The 24,613-nt window shown below is 52.1% G+C and overlaps 1 protein-coding gene across 5 annotated transcripts in view; it reads right to left on the bottom strand.

Annotated features, from left to right (window-relative positions):
* The window catches only part of LOC103172138 (protocadherin-1-like), a 60,074-nt gene extending 36,636 nt beyond the window's left edge, over window positions 1-23,438 (bottom strand). For 4 of the 5 annotated variants that reach the window (XM_042339890.1, XM_042339893.1, XM_042339892.1 and 1 more), the window contains exons 1-2: window positions 22,985-23,438; window positions 16,606-19,647 (exon numbers count right to left, since the gene is read on the bottom strand). In XM_042339890.1, the coding sequence (XP_042195824.1) occupies window positions 16,606-19,581 (2,976 nt within the window). In that variant the 5' untranslated portion in view covers window positions 19,582-19,647; window positions 22,985-23,438. Of the gene's footprint in view, window positions 1-16,605; window positions 19,648-21,629; window positions 21,702-22,984 lie in introns of those variants that run through there. The other variant, XM_042339891.1, reaches the window with a different exon arrangement.
* Window positions 23,439-24,613: the final 1,175 nt, after the last annotated feature.

Raw genomic sequence — 24,613 nt, 5'->3', positions numbered from 1 at the left:
AGGGAGAGAGAGAGAGAAAAAGGGTGTTCCATTCGAATAATCTATCTCTGGGATTTCCATGTGTAAGTGGAAGGCGTGGAATTCTCAAGACTTTGGAGACTGTTATAAGCAACGGTGATGGGTTTCCGTGTGCGTCAGACACCCCGGTTGGCCAGGAAAAACACAGCGCTAATTGAAATCGACTATCAATGGAGCGGAGGATGAAATGGACATCAAGATTTCCAACCATTTAGTCATGTAGTCCAAGAGATAGCGACTCCCTGATCATCCTACAGAAGCGTTGCCACCTTCAACTCAATTATTTTCCTGCGAATCATCACCACGGCCGGCACTGGAGGTTCTATACCAAGGCGATAGGGTGGAGAGGTTTACACTGAATGTGCTGGTTCATGCTGAGTACAGTCATGATGGGGGAAGAGAGCAAGGGGATGGGGGTTAGAGTGGAGAGCTCCAGTGGGGGAGCGATGAAGAGAGAGAAAGAGAGCAGGGAATGGGGTTGGAGAAGAGAGGACCGAGGAGTTGGTGGGGGGTTGGGGTGTGGGGTGGGGGGGGGGGGTGAGAGCAGATCAGAGAGGAATTATAAAGCGAGTGAAACCATTGCATATTTCCAATCGAGGGCAGAAGTGGGGCGTTAAATTGCAGACATTAATCTCATCTGTCAGAAGGTGCAGCCATGAGTTAAGATAGACATCACAGAGATCCTACCACTGTGTATAATCCCTGCACCGGAACAGCATTCCACGCCTCACCTCCCTCATTTCCACGCTTCACACTTGTTGGTTTCCTGGTATTTTATGCGCTCAATTTAATGGGAGTGGGGGGGTGGGGTGGGGAGGAATGGCTTTAATGTCTCTGGTTGTCCCTCGCTCTGCATGTCACTGTGGAAGGTGGAGGGAGGAATTGTCTACCAGGACACCAGAAGAACATCTCTCCCCCCCCACCACCCCACCACCCTCCCACTCTCGTTTCAAACAGCCTCGCAGGATCTTTAACGTCGGTCCAAGCAGACAAAACCTTAGCCAAGTTTCTTACTCCGCACACACCTTGGGTTACCCAGCAGTAAGGAGGAAGCCGGTTGTTAGTCGAATGGCGGACGGCTTTTCCGGGGGGCGGTCATCCCTTCAAAAATAATAATAATAATAATTTGGTCAATCAAATCCACGGCTGTGTGGGTGGGACGCTGTTGTGCGCAATTGGCTGCCGCTTGTCACCCACACAACACTCAGTCGATTCACTTCACAGCGTAACCTGTGAAGAGCTTTGGGACGTCTCGATGACGTGCTGAGAAGCTATATCAAATGCAAGGATTGTTACTATCTGGAGGTTTTTCCTGTGGGCAAAGGAAAGAGGAGGAGGAGGAGCTTTTTTTCGTTGCTGCTAATCCATGATTGATGGGACTTTGGGCTGTTTTTTTTTCTGAGCTGTCAGGAAACAGCGCAGTGTGTAGCAGCGATGAGCAAGTGAAGGGATTGAAACTGGCGCCTGCCTGGGAAATAAACACTGTCCATCACAGGCCACAGTCTCAACCCCCGCACTGCTGCACACTGAGCACCAGACAGACAGAGAGGGAGAGAGACGGGAGAGAGGGAGTGGGGCGGGGGGTGGCGGAGGGACGGGAGGGGGGTGGGGGGGGGAAGGAGGGGGAAAAAGAGGGAGAGAATAACAATCCGTGGGACACGCTGAACACGTGTGAGATGACGTTGCTATGGGTACAGGCAGCAGCCGAGCTGACACAGCATCAGCTGCACGTCACGGCCTTTTGAGAAACATCGGTCTGTTCACGGTTTGCCGCATACCAGCTCCCAGCCCCCCCCCCCGCCCTGCAAACCGGGGGCACTGGGCGATTACACACCCAGCGCCCATCGCCTCTCTCTACACCGGCCTGACTCCCAGAGGAGGGGAGGGGAGGGGAGGGAGGGAGCGAAGAAACAAAGGGAAGAGGGATTTCCAGGTTAGAGTTGAAGAGCCCCAAATGGTCGCCCGGAATAATGGCTTCATGAGGTTGGACCCTTTCCATCCAGCATCGCACCCCTCAAGACGCCACCTCACGCTCCCCTGCCACGGACTTACTTGCGTTTGACACAGCGCCTCACCGCGTCTCCGAGACGTCTCAAAGCGCTTCGCGGGATATGTGCCGCAAAGCGAATCGCCGGTGCATTTTGTGGGCGAAACGCGGCGGCCAATTGCGCACAGCAGCGTCCCCGCAAAAGGCCGTGGATTGAGTGACCATTTTTTTTTTAAAAAAAAAGGGTTTCTGACCCCCGGAAAAAGCGATCCGCCAATTGACTGTCAACCTGGTACCTACTTACTGCTCGGTAAACAGAGGCGTGCGCGTGTGTGTGTGCGCGCGCGTGTGTGTGCGTGTGGAGTAAGGAAACTTGCCAAAGATTTTGCCCGGCCCGGGAATCAACCCCAGGTCCTCCCGCTTGCGAGGCGAGAGCTCTAACCCACTGAGCCGCAGGATTCCATATCCATCACTGGTCCCAAATCGCGCTCTGAACACTGTACACAAAGGGAATAAGTAAGAAAGCGAGTTTCTCTGATCTTTTTTTTTAAAAAAGCAGCAGCTTTGTGCACGGCACTCAGGCAATTAGATCACTGAAAAGGGCACAAGCGGCAAGAAAACAAATTAAAAAAAAAAGGATGGTTGGCATTTTACACACTCGAACACACGCGGCAAGCTTCTCTAGGTTCTTTTTAATGTGGGGGTTGGTTGGGGGGGGGGTTGGGGGGAGAGATAAGCGCGGATTAAAGAGCTCAGGAAAGCAGTGTTAGTTGCAAACAGGCTGATATTGAGAGATGTGCTGAGGATAGTGTTCACTGCTCATCAGTCACTGTCAGCCAGAGAGCTGTGTGCCAGTAATTGGTATAGAACAGCATCGCTGCCTATTTAGCTTTAACGCCTCAAACACTCCTGCAGCCTCTCACCCTCACACGCAGGTGCTGACACTCAACTCACAGCACTCCTCACACACAAACACACAGCAACGGGATCACATTGGAATGCGTGTGTGTGTGCGCGCGTGAGGATTAATGAGCGGTGCACAATAGTGAGTGAGAGAGTGTGAGTATTGATGCGCGTGTAGAGAGTGTGAGTGTATTAATGCGTATAGAGTGTGAGTGTATTAATGTGTGTAGAGTGTGAGTGTATTAATGTGTGTAGAGTGTGAGTGTATTAATGTGTGTAGAGTGTGAGTGTATTAATGTGTGTGTTGAGAGTGTGAGTGTATTAATGAGTGTAGAGTGTGAGTGTATTAATGTTTGTGTAGAGAGTGTGAGTGTATTAATGTGTGTGTAGAGAGTGTGAGTGTATTAATGTGTGTGTAGAGAGTGAGTGTATTGATGTATATGTGTGTGTATATGTGTGTATATGTGTGTGTGTGTGTGTGTGTGAGGGGGGGTGTGTGGTCGTTTGTGTGTGTGACTGTATGTGAGTAACCCGTAACCCGGTTAATAATAAACATTAACTCGCCACCAGTGGCCAAACCAGCGGAAAGTTCCCCAAACTTTTCCTTTTAACTTTGCTGACCCTCGCTAGTCTGCTCACACACCACGCGGTAACCATAGGGACGGAGCAACTCTCAACCAGACCCTTTTCTTTTGGGTCACCACTTTTAAAAAAAATAAAGAGAGAGAGGGGTGGGGGAAGAGAGAGGGGGAGGGAGGAACGGAGGGAGAGAGAGGGGGGGGGGAGAGATGAGAGAGAGAGATAGAGAGACCATCCATTTAGGATTCTGACTCAATGCAGTGATCGGCTACAAGTTCGGACTGAAAGATTGACGTGAACGAATGCCAAAATATCAGTCGATAAACTATAACACTATAACACTATGAACTTTCCATCTCAGCTCCTAAGAGGAAAATTTTTATCAGGTGGTGTGGATTATTAATAATAATCTTTGCAAGTGACACAGCATCATCCACGTCAGAGAAGGTCCCACCGAGACACTTGGCAGGATTTTTACTTTTTTTTTGGGGGGGGGGGGTGATTAGTATTAATACTAAAAGTAATTCTTGCCTTCGACGTGAGCGCCTCATCACCTCGTCGAGACGTCTCAAAGCGCTTCACGGGATGTCCTGCGAAGTGGAGTGACTGGTGGATTTTGTGGGCGAAACGGGGCAGCCAAACATTTGCGCGCAGCGACGTCCCGACAAACAAGTCGTGGAGCGAGCGAGCGAGCGAGCCAGGGAGGGATTTCATCGCATTACGCGTAGGCTACGGTGACGAGATAGTAACAACTCACATTATCACGGTTCTGTTAAACTATACGGGAGGGTGGTACTGGAGGGAGGAGGGTGGGGGGGGGGGGGGGATGAGGGTGGAGAAACAGCAGGTAAACAGGACTGAAAGGGATTACTCCTTGAAAGAACCGGCAGATACGACACAGAGTCCCAGAACAATTTTGGACGCAACACGTTGCATGTTTTGCATTTGTGCTTTGGCGCGGGGGAGTGCGGGGGGGGGGGGGGGAGAGAGAACGCAACAATATCCGGAATGAGGTCCTTTTTAACGCAGTCAGCAGTTGTAAATGGCGTGTCTTGTGTTTGAGGTTATGATTGTGCTGGGCTGGGCGAGAGCCAAGGCTCCCAGCAGGAGGACAATGAGGGAGCTTGTTAATTATCTGGGCTGGAAACTTAAACAGTAGAAATTTAAACTCCTTAGTTAAGGATTGATTCCGTGGGTGAAAACAAGAGGGAGAACGTACAGACACGTAGCGCGACACCCCCCCCCTCATCCTCAAAACACCCAGCGCACTCTCTCCCCCGCGTGTAAGGCTCCCTCCGTGGCATGGTGGGGGAAGCATTAATAGTTAGAATAATCTTTGTCCTCGACATGACTCTCCCGGCAAAATAGACGGTCAATTCACTCGAGCGAGCAAGAGGGAGAAAGGAAGGGACGCAGACGCACAGTGAGACGCACACACACACACATACAGTGAGAGACACACACGCACACAGTGAAACACACACAGAGAGAGACACACACAGACACACAGTGAAACACACACAGTGAAACACATACACAGAGAGACACACACACAGTGAAACACATACACACAGAGAGAGACACACACACAGTGAAACACATACACACAGAGAGAGACACACACACAGTGAAACAGATACACAGAGAGAGAGAGACACACACAGTGGAAGAGGCAGATAATCGATAAACACGAAGAGAGAGTGAGAGAGAGAAAGAGGGAGAGGGGGAAGGACATTGCGAAGCGAGGAGGAGGAGGGCAGTGGACGCAACTGCTTCGCTCCGCGTTGGGTGGGGGGGGGGTGGGGGGGGTGTGGGGGAATGGATAGACTGCCTTGGCTGAGCTTCACTGCCCGTCGGTCAGTTAATAAAGAGAGTGGTTAGTGTGCATCGCTGGGCCTGAAACCAAGGGGGCCATTTATCAGAATAAAGCCTCTTGTGCCGGTGGTTTGCTATTGAAAGTGGCTACAGCCCACTTCACTTAACACGTCAGTGCTGTTTTATTCTTCACTCTGTTGCAAGGTGCAATACTCACTGCCCCTCCCCCACTACCCCCCCCCCCCCCCGTCGGCAAAATAACAAGGCTCTCTCGCTCTCGCTCTCGCTCTCTCTCTCTCTTGCTCTCGCTCACTCTCTCTGTGTGTCCTCGTCCTCCTATGAGCTTACTCAGCAATAAGGATTTGACACACGGGGTCTGGAAGAAGAATCCGGCGCTACTTAAATGCAAGCTGATGTGGTTGATAATAATAATAAAAATAATAGTATTAATAATCCTTTTGCATTTGGACACAGCGCTTTATCGGGGATGGGGAGGAGAGGGGGGGCTTGAATCACACAACCTTTTGACTCACAGGCGAGAGAGAGGGGGAGAGCGAGTGAGAGCCACCGCTGAGCCAAGATGACCCACACGCGCACACACACCCGCGCGCCCACGCTCACGCTAATCCAAAACACACAGCTCAGGGCCAAGGTTCGACTGCTGGAAAGTTCCTCGCTGCGGAAAACAGAAGCTGATCAGACCCGCCTTCCCTTTCAAACCGTCTGCCGAGAGACGCAAGTCACGGGTGAAACGTTCGCAGGGCTCTGACAGGCTCCAAGTGATAAGCGGCAGCTTTTGATTCCCGACGTCTTTTTTTTTTTTTTTTTTCGCGTGTGGTTAAATATGCAATTTCATACTTCACCCATTCCAAACTAATGCCTTGGCTGCCACATGCAATGTGTAATCTCTGGGAAGGGGAGAGAGCAGAGGAAAGGGGGGGCGGGAGGGAGGGGGGGAGGGAGGGAGGGAGGGAGGGAGGGAGAGAAGCCAAAAACGCTTGATGTAGTGTTGCACCTATATATTATTATCCTGACATTTGCAAAGAGGGTGCGGGGCAGGGAAGAGTTATTAATAATAATGATCCTCGCACTTGATACAGCGCCTCATCACGTCTTTGAGACATCTCAAAGCGCTTCACAGGATGTACTGTAAAGTGGAGCGACTGTGGCTTGTGGGCGAAGCCAATTGCGCCCACAGCATCCCCGCAAACAGTCGTGGATCGAGTGGCCGATTTATTATTATCGTTAAACGCTATTCCAAAGGACGTTCCCTGCAGGAGGAGGATGGAGCCTGGAACGGATGGCCCACTGCCCACCTCTAAAACCACATGTTGAGTTTGACTTCACGACTGATGGGGTCAAACCGGCGCCCGGACGCTGTGTGTGTGTTCTGAGCAAGAATCCAAACACATCTGGTGCCTTACTGCTCTCCCCCCCCACCCCACCCCACCCACCTCACCCCACCCCACTCCCTCCATGATATCTACCAGTAATATTGTGATGAATGGAACGACAATCCTCGCCTTTTGATACGGCGCCTTTCCACTTTGGGAGGACCTCTCTCGCAGGACACACTCTGAAGTGCAGTGACTGCGGCCGACGCACAGCGACGTCCCTGCCAACTGCCGTCAAGTCAGCGAGCGATTTAATCGGTTGGGTGGGTGGTCGGTTGGGGGGGGGGCGGGAGAGTGGGATCGGGGGAGAGAGTGCGGTGGGGTTGATGCTCTATGAAATGTGTTTGTACAGGAGCTTTCTTGCAGCAGTGGGTGGATTCCCACATGTAACACTGCAGCCCGGACCACAATCAGCTGGTTATGGTTAGTTGGGCCTGTGCTCTCTGTAATCAGAGGTGTACAGTCCTGTAGCTCAGTGGTTAGAGCCCTCGCCCCGCAAGCGAGAAGACCCGGGTTCGATTCCCGAGCAGGACAAAACCTTAGGCAAGATTCCTTCTCCACACACACACGCCTCTGTTTGTCCAGCAGTAAGTAGGAACCCGGTTGTTAGTTGATTGGCGGTGGTAATAATAATAAAAATTGTTCACTCAACCCACGGCTGTTTGTGGGGGACGCTGCTGTGCATAATTGGCTGCCGCGTTTCGCCCACAAAATACACAGTCACTCCACTTTACAGTGTATCCTGTGAAGCGCTTTGTGACGTCTCGAAGACACTATAGCAAACGCAAGCGATATTATTATTAGTTGGTGCTTGTAGTATTAAGGTGCCAAAGCATTGGGACGTGTGCTGTACACACAGTGGGATTCCCACCCCCACACACACACTGTTCTCCTTCCACAAACAAGGCACAAAGACCGAGGTTCCCCAGTTTCCGAGCAGTTAATGAGTCCCATCCTGTGGCTCTCACCTCGGGGTCGAGGGTCAGCTGGTGGTGGGGGGGGGTGGCAGGGGTGGGGGTCCGATTACCCGGCAAAAGGCTCATTCACACAGACAAAGCTTCCGGTCCAGATTTCTCTTTATTATAGAGTGTAAACGGGGAGTGAAAGCAGAACTCGCCGAGACTAAGGCTAATGGGAACTCGCAGATCATCACAGGGGCGGGTTCCGGTTTGGCTCAGTCACTGGCGTTCGCTGCTCTGGTTTAGGGTCTCGGGATAACCTCGGGATGAGGTTATGTCACCCAAAGACACCAAACCCGTGAGAGATAGAGAGAACAGACACAGTAAGACAGTGAGAGACACACACACACTGAGACACAGAGAGAGAGAAAGACCAACACACACACCGAGTCACAGAGAGCGAGAGACAGATGCGCACACACACATTACACAAAGCAACTTGCATTTATGTAGCGCCCTTCATAGCGGACAGAGTCCCACAAACACCTAGATACAGAGAGAGAGAGAGAGAGAGACAGAGACAGACAGAAATTAATCATAAATAATGAAACTCTTTCTGGTGAAAGACAAACTGCAGCAGATCCTAAGCCCCTGTGTCAGCCCGTGACCGGGTTCTGCACATCAGAGAGATGTGTTCAGGACGCTAAACTGTCCAGAAGGAGCACATTTATCTCCGTATAATCACACATCAAAACCAGCTCCATGCGCAGCCCGTGATAGTGATAAGGGGATTTTTTTTTTTGCCAGAACGACGTAAGATTTGTCTTTGCGAGCAGGACTCTACATCCGGAGGGAAGCGATGATCCTCAAATCTTTTTCACTCCCTCAGACTCATCTCCTGGTTTCCGCTAATTCATTTCAAAAGCTGGTATCAGTCTGTCATTTTCCGTTTGCGAGGAATAACTTGACTGGAGTGGTTATCTCCGTTAAGAATTTCTCTCTTTCTCGCACTCACACACACTCTCAAACACACACACACAGTCTCCCTCTCTCACATACACACAAATCTCCCGCGCACTCTCTCTCTCATATACAAACACGCACACATCTCCTTCACTCTTGCATACATGCACACAAACACATAGTCTTCCTCACATGTGCAGTCTCTCGCTCACAGTGCGTTGGTTACAGAGAAAATGGGACTTCGCCAAATGGGTTCAGCTCAGCTTCGGCCACACCTGCTGCAGTGTGTGCAGTTCTGGTCACTGTGACACAGTGCAGATCAGCTATTCGATGTGTGAAATCACGAGAGCCTTATGTTATTTGCTCGCCCTCTTGCTCACTCAGCCTCTCGCTCGCTCGCTCGCTCACCCACACTCTCTTGCTTTCTCGCTCACCCACTCCCTCACACGGAGGGCAGGACTGGATAGATGATGATGATAATAACCTTGCATTTGATACAGTGCCTCATCTCATTGTCGAGACGTCTCAAAGCGCTTCCCGGGACTCACTGTACAGAGGCATCGTCACTCTGGAGCGTGAGAGAGAGACAGACGACGGAGATAAGAGAGAACTTCCTAATTTCACAACCGGTCCGACCAGCTTCTCTCTGTCTGGTGAACCACACAGAGCAGACGGGCACACAGTGACTCAAAGCTTCGGTCACCCGTTTGCATAATAAATAAAAATTCCTCCCCTCGACCACTCGTCAAACCCCGGCCCTGGCCGACAAAGAGAAACTCCCTTCTCTCCCCTGGAGCAGAGGAGGGAGCTCGGTCTCGCGTCTCAGCTGAAGGGCAGCGACTCCCAACAGTGCAGCAAAATGCATTGGAAGAGTCTTACATGTGAGAGTACAGAGTGTGTGTGTGTGTGTGGGGGGGGGGGGGGGGGGGGGGAGACAGGTTTGATGTGCGACAGTTTCTAATGATAATATATCGGGGTGTGTGTGTGTGAGAGAGTGTGCGCGAGAGAGATTGTGTGTGAGGAGGAGATAGTGTTTGTGCGCGAGAGTGTGCGTGTGAGAGAGGGTTAGTGTTGGTGTGTGTGTGAGAGAGAGGGAGAGTGTGTGTTGTGTGTGAGAGAGAGAGAGAGAGAGAATGTTATATACAGGACCTGGGCACACTAACACCTATCCTGAGGATGGATGGTTCAAGTGCAGTCTCCATGCAGACATTTAAAGTTAATTGCTTGCTGAATTCACTCGAGTGGAAACGCCTTATGGCTTGGAAAAGATGAACATTAAGGAATGATTTGCTGACCCAGCACAATGTCAAACTCATTCCCGGTTATGGGGGGGTGGGGGATAGGGGAGGAGTGGGTGGTGGGGGGGTGGTCAGCGCTAGCAGTATGCTGGAGCTGGGCAATAAAAGGCGATTTATAGATGGAAGCAAAGGTCTATTACTGCCTCACACTAGCGATCAAATGGTTTGTTAAAAAGCTTCAGTGATTCAGAGAGAGAAGCCCAAGACAACTGGTTTAACCTGTTGTAAAAACACGAGGAAGGGAAGTGACTCTCTGTGAGAGCGATTCGATTGTATCTCTCTCTCTCGCTGGAAGAAATTCAGTCCCACTCTCCCCGGAAGTAATGGTACTTGAGCGACACAATGAACATAGGAACAGGAGGAGGCCATTCAGCCCCCACAAGCCTGTTCCGCCATTCTATTAGATCATGGCCGATCTGTACGTCCACTCCACATGAAACATTCAACGAGGTTATAGGGTTATACCAAATGCAAGGATTATTATTATTAATTAATGAGGGAAGTGCACAGTCGCACCACTTTTCAGGAAAATCCTGAAAAGCAACATGAGACATCTCGATGATGTGATAAGGCGAGCTGTGGTATAACTTCAGGGTGGGGTGGGGTGGGGGTAAGAAAGCCGGGTTGAACCTGGCATCATCTGTTCTAAAATCCACAGCTTGTAAAGAGTTAATATTGACATTATCCAATTTGAATTTTCTCTCCCTTTGCTCCGTCCCCAACAATAATTCTATCCACTCCTCAGCTCTCTCTCTCACACACGCAACAAATCACATTTATATAGCGCTTTCACAGCAGGAGGACATCCCAAGGCGCTGGACGGTCGGGGATTTGGACCCGAGCACACACACACACACACTCTCGCCCCCTTCTCTGGGTCTCACTGACAAGTCGACAGCAAAGGCAGTATTTCTCTCCTGTGAACCTGTGCCCATTAAGAACTAGGTTATGCCCGACACAAACCCCAGAGAACAGGAGATTATTTTTGGACGTGGGAAGCTTCGGTTACTCCCAACAAGTCCCTGCTCCCTCTATACGTCACGTTGACCCTATTTCCCCGTCTCCTCATCAAATCCCTCAATCCTTTCCATCTCCACAAATACACCTAATTTCCCTCTCCTTAACCCACGTAAGACCCACCACCGGCCCCCAGTTTTATAGTATTTCTTAAGCAGATTTATTTAAAGGAAATTATCCCACAATTATCCAAATTCCTAAAATCCAACAATAATAATCCTTGCATTTGTTGCAGCCTCTATCACATCTGGTGCACGTCCCAAAGTGCTTCACAGGATATACTGTAAGGTGCAGTGACCGTTTGCGGTGGCTAATTTGCACACAGCAGTGTCTGAAAGCTAGATCTGTTGGTCAGTGAGTTTGAGCCTCTTCTTCTGTCTCTCTCCACCCCCTCCTCCCCACTTCCACGGCAGGATTCAGGACACGAGGAGAGAGAGAGAGAGCTACCACTGCACCACAAGGCAAAATCCTGCCGTGGAAGTGGGGATGGGGGTGTGGAGAGAGACAGAAGAAGGGGTTCAAACTCACTGACCAACAGATCTAGCTTTGAGACGTCTCGAAGACATGATAAGGTGCCGTATCCAATGCCGGGATTATTATTATGATTGTTGTTATTAATAAGCACGGTGATGGGTTTTCTGTCTGTGTCAGAAACCCGGGTGACTCATCATTCACACGAGTACTCATCGTATAAACATATGAAGGGTTATTGGTGCCTGTGGAAGCACAGCGCAGCGGAAGACATTGCCCTGGAGGAGAGGAAAGAAGAATCTGCTGTCTATCATCATCGATGGAGTGCCATCACGTTTCGAGACTAACCGACAAAGTCTGATCCAAGGATTGCGTAAGCAGACACGTCTCATTTTATTTCAAACGCTCTGCCTCTCCCTCAACACCCGCCCCACCCCCCACCCAACACCATTCCCCACTCCCAGAATCGTGTGCCTTTTGACTGTCACACCCCCCACCCCACTCTCCCCTGTGAGGTTTACCTTCTCCGCGTGTGCGGTTAAAATAAAATCTTAAGCCGAGTAGGTTCAAATGGAAATGTCCCTGGTTTCCCCACTGAATGCCATGGGAACCCTGAAGGCAACCCTGCACTTGGCTGCCTTTTCCCCAAATCCCATTGCTGTTTGTCCAACTGGGAATCGCCCTGAGTGGTACTAACTTACCTCCTTCCCTTTCCCATTATTATCAGAGCCAGAGATGCCTTTTCACTCCCTCTCTCATGCTCTCCCCACCCCACAATCACCCCACCCCCACCGCCCGCAATACTTAACTTAACATGTTGCGTAATGGGTTAGAGAGCTCCCCTCTTGCCTCGCTCGCAAGAGAGAGGGCCCGGGTTCGGTTCCCGGGAGTGGCGGGGCGAAACCTTGCACAAATTTCCTCACTCCACACGCGCACACACACACACACACACACACACATAGGCCTCTGTTTGTCGAGCAGTGGGAACCCAGTCGTTGGTCGATTGGCAGATCGCTTTCGATTGCGTTCCCAAGGGACGCAGCCCGTCAACTTGCATCAGATTGTCAGCCTGCACCGGGAGCTCAAAGTCCTGACGTGCAGTTTGAACCCACAACCTCCTGACTCACAGACAAGAGACAAAAACTGAGTCAGGCTGAATCGAAGAACATTACTCAAATGCATTAGAGAGTTTTGGTGCGACTCAACCCGAACACGACAGGAATCCATTATTCCTGCTCCATATTGACCAACCGATGCATTAGGGCCACTGGAAACCAAGCAATATCTGACGGGCAACAGTGCAGCACATGGCAAGACTGCATCGGGAGCTGAAAGGCGTGAGGGAACTGCACTAGGAAATGGACAACGTATAATTAACCCATCGCATCGTACAATCGCAAGAAGCGATTCAAGCAAACCCGGGTTCTGTCTCCCACTCTGGCTCAGTGACTCCGTGCGCAATTGGGCTGCACGCGTTTCGCCCACAAAATAAAGAGTTGATTCACTTTACAGTGTATCCTGTGAAGCGCTTGGTGAAATGTCTCGAAGACGTGATGAGGGTCTAGAGACGTGCCTTGAGACAGAGGCGAGGGAGGGGGTGAGACGAAGGGAATGCAGGATGGAGTTCCAGAGGGCGTGGGCGGAAAGGCTGTCTGCTGCTGGTGGGGCGGAGGGGGGGACATGGAGCAAGCCGGAGCCCGCTGAGCGGAGGGAGGGAGGAAACAGACAGGTGCCTGGTCACAAGACTGGTCCAAACATTTCTTGCAGGATGCGTTGGGAGAAACTCCCTGGTCCAAACGCGCGCAATAGTCTGAATGCCATTCAAGTGCTTCCACACTTGACTTGAGATCCTCGCTCGACTCCCAGACCTGCCTCAGGCAAAACAGCAATCAATGCAATGCATTCCCTCGCTCGGAGCAGCTCAACATAAAAGCAGCCTCTAAGAAAGTCCGGGTTTTTTTTTTTTCGGGTGTGGGGTCGTGGGTGGGGAGGGGGTGGGGGGGTGACAAAATGGTTGCTTGCAACACGAGAGGAAATCCAGCCCCAGATCATCTTGTGCCTTATTTTATTGCTTCCAGCACCGGTCGTCATTAACTGGGACATCTTGGGTGGTTCCTGAAGAACAGCACCATTTATCAGATCACCATCATTAAGTAGAGCACATCAATACGGATTTAGACAAAACTGCAAACTGCTGCTTGTCAAAAATTAACCGCAGTTCCTTCAAGACAGAGAGAGAGAGAGAGAGCGAGAGAGAGAGCGAGAGCGAGGGAGGATCTGGAGCTATTTCCGAGCAGTAAATCTGTCCTCACCAGACACCCACACGTACATCTACCAGGAGGTCCGCATCTATAACGCTGTCTTGGCTGAAATCAACCACCAAACTCGCTCTCGCCTCACCATGCAGTCATTATTTGCCAGGCATGCCCCCGCAGTATTTTATCATGGGTTGGTTGGGGGTGGGGTGGGGGGGAGAGGGTAGGGGGAGGGAAAGAGAGGCAGATGCACATTGTCGAGACTGGTTCCCTCTCGGAGAACATTCCTCAATTCCCCGTAAAAACAGACAAGATCACAGCAAATCTCTGACTGACACACACACTCCTGCGAAAGGCGTTTTGAGACATCTCAACGACGTGATAAGGCGCTGTATCAAATGTGAGGACTATTATTATTATTCGTCCCCGTTTCTTCCTCCCCCCCCCACTCGCAGAAAGCGCATGAAATGTCACACGAGGTTTGGGATAAGGCCGGGAGTCGGGCAAACGTCCGGAACTTTCTCGAGCAAAGCAAACAAAACACACACAGTCACTCCCATCGTACGGTAAATCCTATGAAGGGGCTTCGAGACATCCTTCTTCCAATGTCGTAAGGCGCTGTACCAAACCCAAAGAATATTTATATAACATGACAAGAACTGTGCTCCAATCTGAATCCATTCCCAGCAGAAGGCAGCGACGGAAATTATTCCCTGCCTCTCCTCGGCAGGCAGTGAAAGCTTGGCACTCGCTCTCTCTCCAGGAACATGAACGCAGAGCAGCAAAGGTCCTGAGCTCTCGCCTCTGCAATCAATATTCCTCAGCAAAACAGCTCTTCCCCTCCATCACTCCCCGCGCTGCCTCTGCTCTGGCTCTCTCCACATGGCCCCCACCTCGACCACCGGAGCTCTCCCCTAACCCCACCAAAATTCCTTTACTTTGCTCCACCACCCTCCTGGCTTCCAAGTTTCCTTACTCCACACAGAGCCTAATAATAATCCCTCCAAAAAACCCAAAACAATAATTAAATTGGTCATTTTCAATCTACGACTGTTTGTGGGACATTGCTGTGCGCAATTGGCCGCCGCGTTCGCCCACAAATATACAGTCAATTCACTTTACAGTGTGTTCTGTGAAGCGCTTTGGGACGTCCTCCCGACGTGAAAAGCGCTATATCAAATGCAAGGATTATTATTATTATTATTATTATTTCTACCGCACCTTTCATCACCTTCCCTCCCACCCCCTCACACTCACCTCCCATCAACTCCCACCCAACGTCAAACAAAACACAGTCACTCACTCCACTTTACGGTATTTCCTGTGAAGCGCTTAGAGTCCTCTCTACGACGTGATAAGGCGCTGCATCAAATGCAAGGGTTATTATCTTTTATTATGAAACTCCCACTCCGCCTCCTATAAAAGCTGTTTGAGATGCTCTGACTGTGTGAAAGGCCGAACTAGTTTAAAAAACACACACACACACACACAACAGAAAGGTTTACACTTAAACTCCTGTTGCGTCAACTCAGCTCGGGACAGAAATGCTCCGTTTGTAAGAGTAAAGACGGGCGGAAACTTTACCGAGTGCCATCAAACTAACAACGGGTTAATGGCAATCGGTAAGAAAAAACTCAAGACACACACACTCGCACACATACACCCAAAGTCTGGACCTAATGTACCTGTCCTGATATTACAGGCACTTAATATGTAGGAATGATCCCAGTACACTGGGCGATATCATTGGTTTTGGCAAGGCTTCAGATTTCAGCCGCTACATTATGCATTTAATGCACCAAAGGGTTACGTTCTAATGAAAGTATAATTTAGTGCCGTTGCTGAGAGTGCTTATGTGATAAGGGCTGGCAAAACCAACGCAGGGGTTAGTCAGAGAGTGACGTGTAACCCCAATCCCACCTCCCCCCCCCCCGCTCTCTCACCCCCATCCCTCCAACCCCGACACAAGGAAATAGCCTCAAATCTTAAGCAAAAAAAAAAAATTAAACCCCCTCCAACCCTCACCGCACAAAAAAAAATCAGTTCCCCTCCCAGATGCGAGCTGTGAAACGAGATTTTTACCAATCAACCGGGAACGGTTTGGCGACTGAACCTGGCGAAGGAACAAGATCTTTCACAGGCAGGCGCGCAAAAAAAAAAACAAAAAAAAATCAACGCACAATTTCTGAGGATTAGCAAAAGCGAAAGGCAAAAAAAAAAAAAAACTTCTTTCAAATTGCTGCTACGATTACTGTTAAAAAATGCCCGTCGCAATGTCACCCGCAACTTCCCCTCCGCGCTCGCTGGCTCTGACTCTCTCTCTCTCTCTCAAGGGAAAAAAAAAGCTCGAAGCGGCGTCGTAAAAAGCGAAGCTTTTTATATCCAAAAAATGTTTCGAGAACATAATAGTCAATGAACGGGAAACACGGGTACAGACTGATAGCATCAAAGCATAACACTGAGGTGGGAGATTGAGGAGCGAATGCATGACTGTGTTGACAGGTGAGCGAATGCAACACTGCAACTGTGCATTGGACTGTCTTTCCTCCATCCCTCCCCAACAACCCCCCCCCCCACCCCCCAACAACCTCCCCAACACCACCCCCGAACACCCATATACCAAACGGAACCGAAGCGAAGAGAACTGTCGTTCAACTCGGTGTCATTTTGGGGCACACAAACTTTTTTTTTTTTGCTTTGCTTGTGAAATCCCCAATGTTTCTGCTCCCAAATGTGGTCCTCTCCCCCCCCACTTCTCTCTCCCCTGCCCCCCCCACCCACCTCCCCCCCACAGACACAACCACAGCCCCACAGAATTCCACATGGTCTCAGCCCTGGAGGAGGTTTGTGTCCGGATCCTGGTCAGTCTCTAATCCCCGCGCAGCGGGACTGAAAGCTCTGAATAACTCAACCGCAACCAAATCCCGGCTCCCCCGACCATCCCTCGCTATAGTCCTGGTGTGAGCCGAGCGGAGCCGGGCGTGTCGGCGTTAACCCCTTGCCTACCTGCTTGCTGCACTTGGGGGCGCTGGTCTTGTAGCTATAATCCGAATACTGGTCGGAGCCGGTGGAGTTACTGTCGCCGGTGCCCACGAAGGTGTTGGTGGCCGGGAGATCTTGCACCACCTGGTGTTTTTTGCCCGCGGTGGGGGACTGGGCGTGGAGCTGGATGGAGGGCAGGGGAGAGTTGGACCTGTAGTGTCTGCCCAGGTCGGGACTGCCCGGGTTACAGTTGAGCGGGAGATGGATCCTCGGACTGTCCCCCGAGGCCTCGTCGATCAAGTTGAACTTCAGTGCCCTCTGGTTCCCGGCCACCTCCTCGTCCAGCGGTTTGGGCAGCTTGGCCGGCTTGTTGGCCTTCTTGGCTTTGCTCTTGACATTCTTGCCGGTCTGCTTGGGGGCGTAGAGGTCCTTGGTCTCCTTCTTGCCCGCCTGGTAGCCGCTCTTGGCCTCCCTCTGCCTGCAGTAACGGAGCACGACCACCAACACGATGACCAAGAGAACCGCCATAATCCCAGCGATCACCCCGAACAGAATGTTGCTCCTCTGCTTGCTCTTCTCGTACTCCGGGTCCCCGGCGATGTCCACGTTGAGCGGAGTGTTCAGGCTGTGGCCCACCAAGCTCTCCACCTGGGTCACGTTGCCCAGCGTGTCGTTCACGAAGATGTGGACCAGCGCCGTGGCGTAGCGGGCCGGAGTCCCTCCGTCCTTCACCCTGACCACCACCCGATGGAGCCCGTAATGCCTCCGGCTCAGCTCCTTCTCCAGAGTGATGCTGCCCCGGGGCGAGATGTGGAAGAGGCCGAAGGGGTTGCCCCCGGCGATGCTGTAGGTCAAGTTGGCGTTGCCACCGATGTCCATGTCTTCAGCCTCGACCTCCTCCACCGGCGTGCCCGCCTTGACCAGTGGGGTGAGCAGCTTGAAGGACGAATTGGAAGGCCGGGTCACCACGGGGGTGTTGTCGTTCTCGTCCAGGACGTTGATGGTCACGCTCACGTAGGCGGAGCGGGGAGGGCGGCCGCCGTCCACCGCCCGCAGCCGGAAGGTGTAGGTGCTCTGCTGCTCCCGGTCGAAGGAGACCCGGGAGAGGATGGTGCCGGTGCCATTCTGGATCTCGAACTCGCCGTGGTCGGGCTCCACGTGGAGGGTGACCTGGGCGTTCTCCCCCTTGTCAGCGTCCGACACGGTCACCATGCCCACGGGGCTGGAGGCCGGCAAGTTCTCCCTGACCGAGAAGCTGTAGCTGTTGAGCATGAAGCGGGGGTCAACGTCGTTCTGGTCCAGCACTGTGACCGCCACCGTGGCGCTGCCCTTCAGGCTGGGCGTGCCCTTGTCGGCCGCCACCACCCCGAACCGGTAGCGCTCCCGCTCCTCCCGGTCCAGCGCCCCACTGACCCGGATCTCGCCCGTGTCCGGGTCGATGGTGAACAGGTGCTGAATCTCGGGTTCCAGACTCAACGAGTAGGTCAGCTGGGCGTTGCTGCCACTGTCGGCGTCCGCGGCCTCCACCCTCACCAGGCTGGTATGGGGCAGGTTGTTCTCGAGGATGGAGACCTCGGTCAGCCTCTGGCTGAAGATGGGGGCATTGTCGTTGACGTCCAGCACCCGGACCCTCAGCGAGTTGGTGTTGGACAGCGGCGGGTTCCCCGTGTCCACAGCCACGATCTCGATCACGTGCTCCTTGACCCCCTCGAAGTCCAGGGGGGCCGTGGTCTGCAGGAAGAACTTCTTGCGCTTCTCGTCGCTGGACTCGCCGGCCGGCTTCAGCTGGAAGGGGACGTCGCCGGCCACGATGCAGGTGACCGCCCCATTCTCCCCTTCGTCCCGGTCCGACACCTGGACCAGTGCCACCGGCGTGTCCACAGGGACGTCCTCTGAGATATTGGCCACTCCGCCCCTGTGGGTCACCAGCCCGATGCCCCTAATCTCAATGATGGGGGCGTTGTCGTTCTTGTCCCTGACTGTGATGACCACGGTGGCTCGGTCTTCCTTGGGGATGGCTCCCTTGTCCCGGGCGTAGACGGTGAAACGGAACTGGCTGATGTCCTCCCGATCCACCAGGCCCACCACCGTGATCCAGCCCGTGTCCCTGTCCAGCCTGAGGACTCGGCGCAGGGCGGGAGCCACGGCCGAGGAGATGGTGTACTCGATCTGGGAGTTGGTGCCCACATCCGAGTCGCTGGCGTGGACCTGGAGCACCGAGGTGCCGGCCGGGCTGTTCTCCTCCACCGAGCCCTCATAGGACGAGCGGTCGAACTTAGGGGCATTGTCGTTGATGTCCAGGACCGTGACCCTCAAGATGGCGGTGCTGGCCCTGGGAGGTTCCCCTCCGTCCTCCACCCTGATGGTCAAGTCGTAGGAGTCCCTCTGCTCCCGGTCCAGGTGGCCGGTCACAATTAGCTGAGGGACCTTCTCGTCGTGTTCCTCGGCCACCTGGAGGCTGAAGAGGCCGTGGGCCTCGGTACCCAGCAGCTCGTAGCTGGCCACACCGTTGGTGCCGGAGTCTCGGTCGGTGGCGGTCTGGATGTTGAAGACCGTACCCACGTTGATGTGCTCGGGGATGCGGAGGTGAAGCACGGGGTTGGCAAAACTGGGCGTGTTATCGTTGATGTCCTCCACCAGGATCTTGCCCTCCACCAAGATGGGCGGGAGGGTGTGCAGGGTGTCCGTCACCGAGATCTCGAACTCCAGCAGACACTCGGAGGAGAACAACTTGCACGTCATGTTCTCCCGGTCGATGGGGGTCTCCGTGGTGTACAGGGTCCCTGTGGTTTCATCCACCCGCAGGAATGGCGCCCCCACCTCCAGCTTGAACAGGCGGTTGGTCTTCTCCATTCCCAGCTGCTCCTCGGGGCTCCAGATGCGGGTGTTGGGGGGCTGCTCCTCCGGGAAGGGGTACCTGTCCATGTTCTTGGCCAGGCACAGAGAACCCAGGGCCAACATCCACACCCACACCACGATCGGCAGCAATCGCAGATCCATCGAGAGACACACGAGCGCACACGCCAACGGTGACACCGGAGAGGGCTTCAGCAAGGACACTGGGATCTGTGAGGGGTGGGGGTGTGGGGGAGAGAGAGAGAGGAGAGTGGAGAGGGAATGGAGAGAGCGGGGAATGGTGGGGGGGGGGTGGAAGAAAGGGGGAAAAGGAGCGGGGTGGGGGGGAAAGGAGAGAGTGGGGAAAGAAAGGGAGAGAGAGAGAGAGAGAATGGAAAGGGGAGAGGAAAGAGGAGGAGTGGAGAGGGGGATGAGGATTTAAGGAGGAGGGGGAAGAAAAGAAAATGTGGGTTTAGTGTTAAGATCCATTCTGAAAATAAAACTGTGCCAACAGAGCATCGCCCTTCTCACCCACACATCTCTCTCTCTCTCTATTTATCTTCCCCCTCCCTCCATCCATCCCTCCCTCCTCCCTCCATCCCTCCCTCTCTCACTGGATGAAGCAGCACAGGTTTGGGTTTCCCATTGATGAGACAGTAAATCTAATTCAGCAGCAAAGTGCCAACCGCCATCTCATAGCAGCAAACAGACTGATAACTGGTACCAGCTGTAAAAACAGTACAGGGTTTTTTTTTTGGGGGGGGGGGGTTAGTTACCCTCCCCATCTCTCTCTCTCTCTCTCTCCTCCTCCCCCCAATTTCTCTCTCTTCTCTCTCTCCCCCAATTTCTCTCCCCTCCCTCTCCCCCTCCCCAATTTCTCCCTCTCTCCTCCCCCCCACCAATTTCTCTCTCCCTCCCCCCCCCAATTTCCGTCCCCCTTCCCAATCCCTCCCCAATTTCTTCTCCCAATCTCTCTCCCCCCCCCAATCTCTCTCTTCCCAATCTCTCCCCCCACCCCCGCATCTCTCTCCTCCCTCCAAGTCTACCCCCCCCCCCCCCACCTTATCCCCTCTTCCCCCATCTTCTCTACATCTTCAGCATCAGATTTACAAGTAACACGAAGCGCTGGAGCTGACTCCCTTCCCTGGAATATCCCCCAGAATAAAAAATACCCTCCCAACCCATCCGACTATATTCCAAATCCAGATTACATTGCTGAAATGAACATTAAAAAGGATCAGGGGTGGGGGGGGGGGGGAATGGGGGGGAATGGGGGGGGGAATGGAGGGGGAGATGGGGGGGAACAGAGAGAAACTGGCATCCTACCCATACATTGCCACACTTTAATTAGTGTTAAATGCAGTAAAGGGTTCAGTAAATGTGTTTTCTTTTGAATAGGAAAGGTTTAGATTTCGGTCTTGAATACAGGGGAGAGATTGAAAGAGTGTGTGAGAGAGAAAGAGGGAGGGAGGGAGGGAGGGAGGGAGAGGGAGAGGGAGATGGGGAGTGGAATAAAACTATGATAGTGTCTATATAATGTGTCTCAAACCCCAACACAGACAAACATTCACAACTGAGCCTTTGGTCACTGCACACACACACATCCACTGACTCAGCCATCCCCTCCCTCTCCATCTCTCCATCCTTCCCCTTCTCTCTCCAACCTCCCCCCCATTTTACCCCCACCCCCTTCCTTCCTTCCCTCTCCCCCTCTCCTCCCCCTCTCTCCCCCCACAGCCCCAGGAATCCGACTGAAAACCACAAGGCAACAAATATTTTTTAAAAACATATATATAAACCAGGATTTGGGGCTTAGACACAAGTCAGGATAGATAGTCAGGATCCCTCCCATCACACCCCCCCCCCCCCACTAACCCCCCCCCCCCACACACACACAGGCTTTACCCCTGAACTGAACAGCAAACCCCCAAACCAACCCCCATTCTCTCCATCCCACACTTCCAGTTTCTCCTCCTCTATCTCTCTTGTCCCTCTTTCCCCCTCTTGCCCCCAACCCCCCTCCTCTTGCCCCTCTCCCCCCCCCACCTCTCGCCCCTCTCTCCCCCCACCCCACCTCTCTCCCCCCACCCCCCCTCTCACCCCCTTCTTACCCCCCACCCCCTCTTCTCCCCCCCCTCTCGCCCCCCTCCCAGTTGGGTACCATCTGCAGGAACACTGTTCGATGATAAATAAACTGCCGCTCTGGTCCTCACCTCTGTTCAGTGGAGTGAGTGGTCAGTGCCTAATATTTGGGTCTCTCTCTCTCTCTCTCCTTCCCCCCATCCCTCAGCTAATTGAGTACCAGCTACACACACACACACACACCTCCCTTATGATCTCTCTCTCCCTCCACCCCTTTTCCTCTCCTCCCTCCCCCCTCCCTCCCTCCTTCTCTCTCTCCCTTTCCCCACCTCTATCACTATTTCTCCCTCTTCCTTCTCTCTCCTCCTTCCTTCTCTCTCCCTCTCTCTCCTCCTTCATTCTCTCTCTCTCTATCCCCCTTCCTTCTCCCCCTTTCCCCATCCTCTCTCTCTCTCTATCCCTATTTCTCTCCACTCTCCCCCCCCCCCATTTTCCTCTCCCCCTCCCTCTCTCCTTCCCTCTCTCCCCCTCTCCCAACCTCTCCCTTTCGTCCAATCTTTGCCAATGAAAAAAAACTCGTTCTTCTCCCCCCCCAAACCCACATTAACCCCCATCCACACCAAAATGCAGACCAGAACATTAATCCCCAATCTCCCCCCTCCCACCACCACCCACAAAAAAAAACCCACACAGCAAAGACCAAAACCTCCAGCAAAAAAATAACAGCACCCAATAAAAAACATTTCAAACAGACATCTATCTCTGTGTTTTCCCCCAAAAAAATCTGATTTAAAAAACATTTCCCTTCTTTTCACATCTCCTCCTCCCCCTCCCCCCCAAAAAAATCCCTCCTCTCTTCTAGAATCTATAACAAATTAATAATAATAATTAATTTAAAAAACACATAAGGCAGAGGGAGAAGGCAGTGTTTGTGTGTGAAAAACATTGTGTGAAATTACAAATTAAAGCTGATTTTATCGAGAGAGAGAGAGAGAGAGTGAGAGAGAAATAAAAGGGGGGAGAGGGAGAAATTAAAGTGTAATGTGGGGGTGGAAAGAGAGAAAGAGAGAGAAATAAAAGGGGAGAGAGGTAGAAATTAAAGTGAAATGTGGGGGTGGAAAGAGAGACACAGAGAGAGAGAGAGAGGAAATAAAGGGGATAAATAGAAATTAAAGTGTAATGTGGGGGTGGAAAGAGAGAGAGAGAGAAAGAGAGAGAGAGAAAAATAAAGGGGGGGGGAGAGGTAGGAATTAAAGTGTAATGTGGGGTTGGAAAGAGAGAGACACACAGAGAGAGAGAGAGAGAGAAATGGGAAAATGTAAGATGGGATTTAGCTATTTTTCTCCAAATTCCCACTGGTTTGACCGACACAGAGAGAAAGAGAGTGGAGAGACAAAGGGGTGGAGGGAAGAGAAGAAAGTGTGGGTGTTTGGGGAGGAGGGGGGAAAGAGGGAGATAGGTGTAAGGTGGGATTGAGATGTCCTACCGCATTCCACTGGATGCTCCTCAACTGCTGCCTTTAAACCAACGTCCCTTCTTTTTCCCACAGACACACACACAGCTCTCTCTCTCTGTGTCTCTCTCTCTCTTTCTCCCCTTAATCCATCAGCAGGGATGTGGGGTACCACAGGACATACCCCCCTTGTGTTTGGTCAACTGCATCCAAGCCAACCAGAGAGAGAGAGAGAGAGAAGGGGGGAAAAAAGAAATAGAGAGAGAGAGATTCCTTTGCTACTGCACACCTTCCCTGTTCTCTGACGCTGTGTGTTATAGCTTCTCTCTCTGATCTCTCCTCTCTCTCTCTCTCTCTCCCCCTCTCTGTGATGTTTATACACTGGAAACCTGTTGCAGTATTTTTTTCTCTCTCTCTCCCCCACACACACACAAAACAGGACCCTCCTTTTAACGAGAGAGGGCGACATCTACAGATAGATTTCCTTTCCAACACTTTCTTTCTCACTCTCAACCCTGCCTTCTCTCTCTCTCTCTCTCTCTTTCTCCTCTTTCTCTTTCTCTCTCTCTTTCTCCACCACCCCCCATCCAACCAATCCCTCCCCACTCCCTCCCTTTTCCAGGTGTGGACTGATTTCAAAGCAACAATAAAAAAAATGACCCAAACCCCAACCAGTTTTTTTCCGCTTCCACCCAACCAGTTTTTTTTTCCCCTTCCGCCGCTAACCCCTCCGCCCCGTCCCTGTCCCCTGGAAGCTTTGGAAGTCTCTCCCCCCCACCCCTCCAACACCCCCCCCACCCCCCATTCCCGACTGAAGACCTTCCTCTTTGATCGCGGCTTATATCACGCCCTCCGCGTGATTATGAACGCGAGTTGTTGTTATATATTGCATTGTAGGTGTCGGGTTTGTCTCAGTCAGTCAGCTCTCTCGCTCGCTCTCTCTCTCTCGATTTCGGGGACTCTGGTAGTAAGTAGGGATTTCGCCCACAAAATACACAGTCAATTCAACTTAGCGGAATATAATACTAATAATAACATCATTAATAATAAGTGCCTTCGCAGGATACACTGTAAAGTGAATTGGACGTGCATTTTTTGCGGGCGAAAGGCGGCAGCCGATTGCGCACAGCAGCGTCCCCCCGCACAAACAGCCGCGGATTAAAGTGACCGAATTAATTACATTTTTTTTAAGGGATTCTCACCGTCACCCCTCGTGAAAGGTTGGGGGGAAGGGGGGGGGGGGGGGGGGGGAGGAAGGAGAAATAAACTTTATTATATATATTTATATATGTTAATACCTGTCCTTCGCTTACCTTGTGAAATGTAAGCTTTGTGATGTGCAGGGGGTGTTAATGTTCCAATGATTGATTTGCACTATTAAAACAAAAGGGCTGCAATTGGAATGGTTCAGAGGCAAAGCAGTTTAAGGTCACGCTCTGATATGTATTGACCCGCCATTGCCCTTACCTTACTTTCCCTCCCTCCGAAACAACCAACGAACCAACCAGCCTCCCTCATGTTATCCTGACTGACTGACTGACTGACTGCCTGACTCGCTCCCCCGCTGGGAGTGGATCAGTGATTGACTCCAGCCCTCTTAAGAGTCTGATGTTAAGCGTCACGCTCAGCCTGACACAGCGGAGTCCTGTCGAGTCGTGGTTA

Source organism: Callorhinchus milii, unplaced genomic scaffold (genome assembly GCF_018977255.1).
Source record: "Callorhinchus milii isolate IMCB2004 unplaced genomic scaffold, IMCB_Cmil_1.0 Scaffold13, whole genome shotgun sequence".
Taxonomy (NCBI): Eukaryota; Metazoa; Chordata; class Chondrichthyes; order Chimaeriformes; family Callorhinchidae; genus Callorhinchus; species Callorhinchus milii.
The sequence above is the reverse complement of the archived record's forward strand: the minus strand, read 5'-3'. Positions and strand labels throughout refer to the sequence as shown.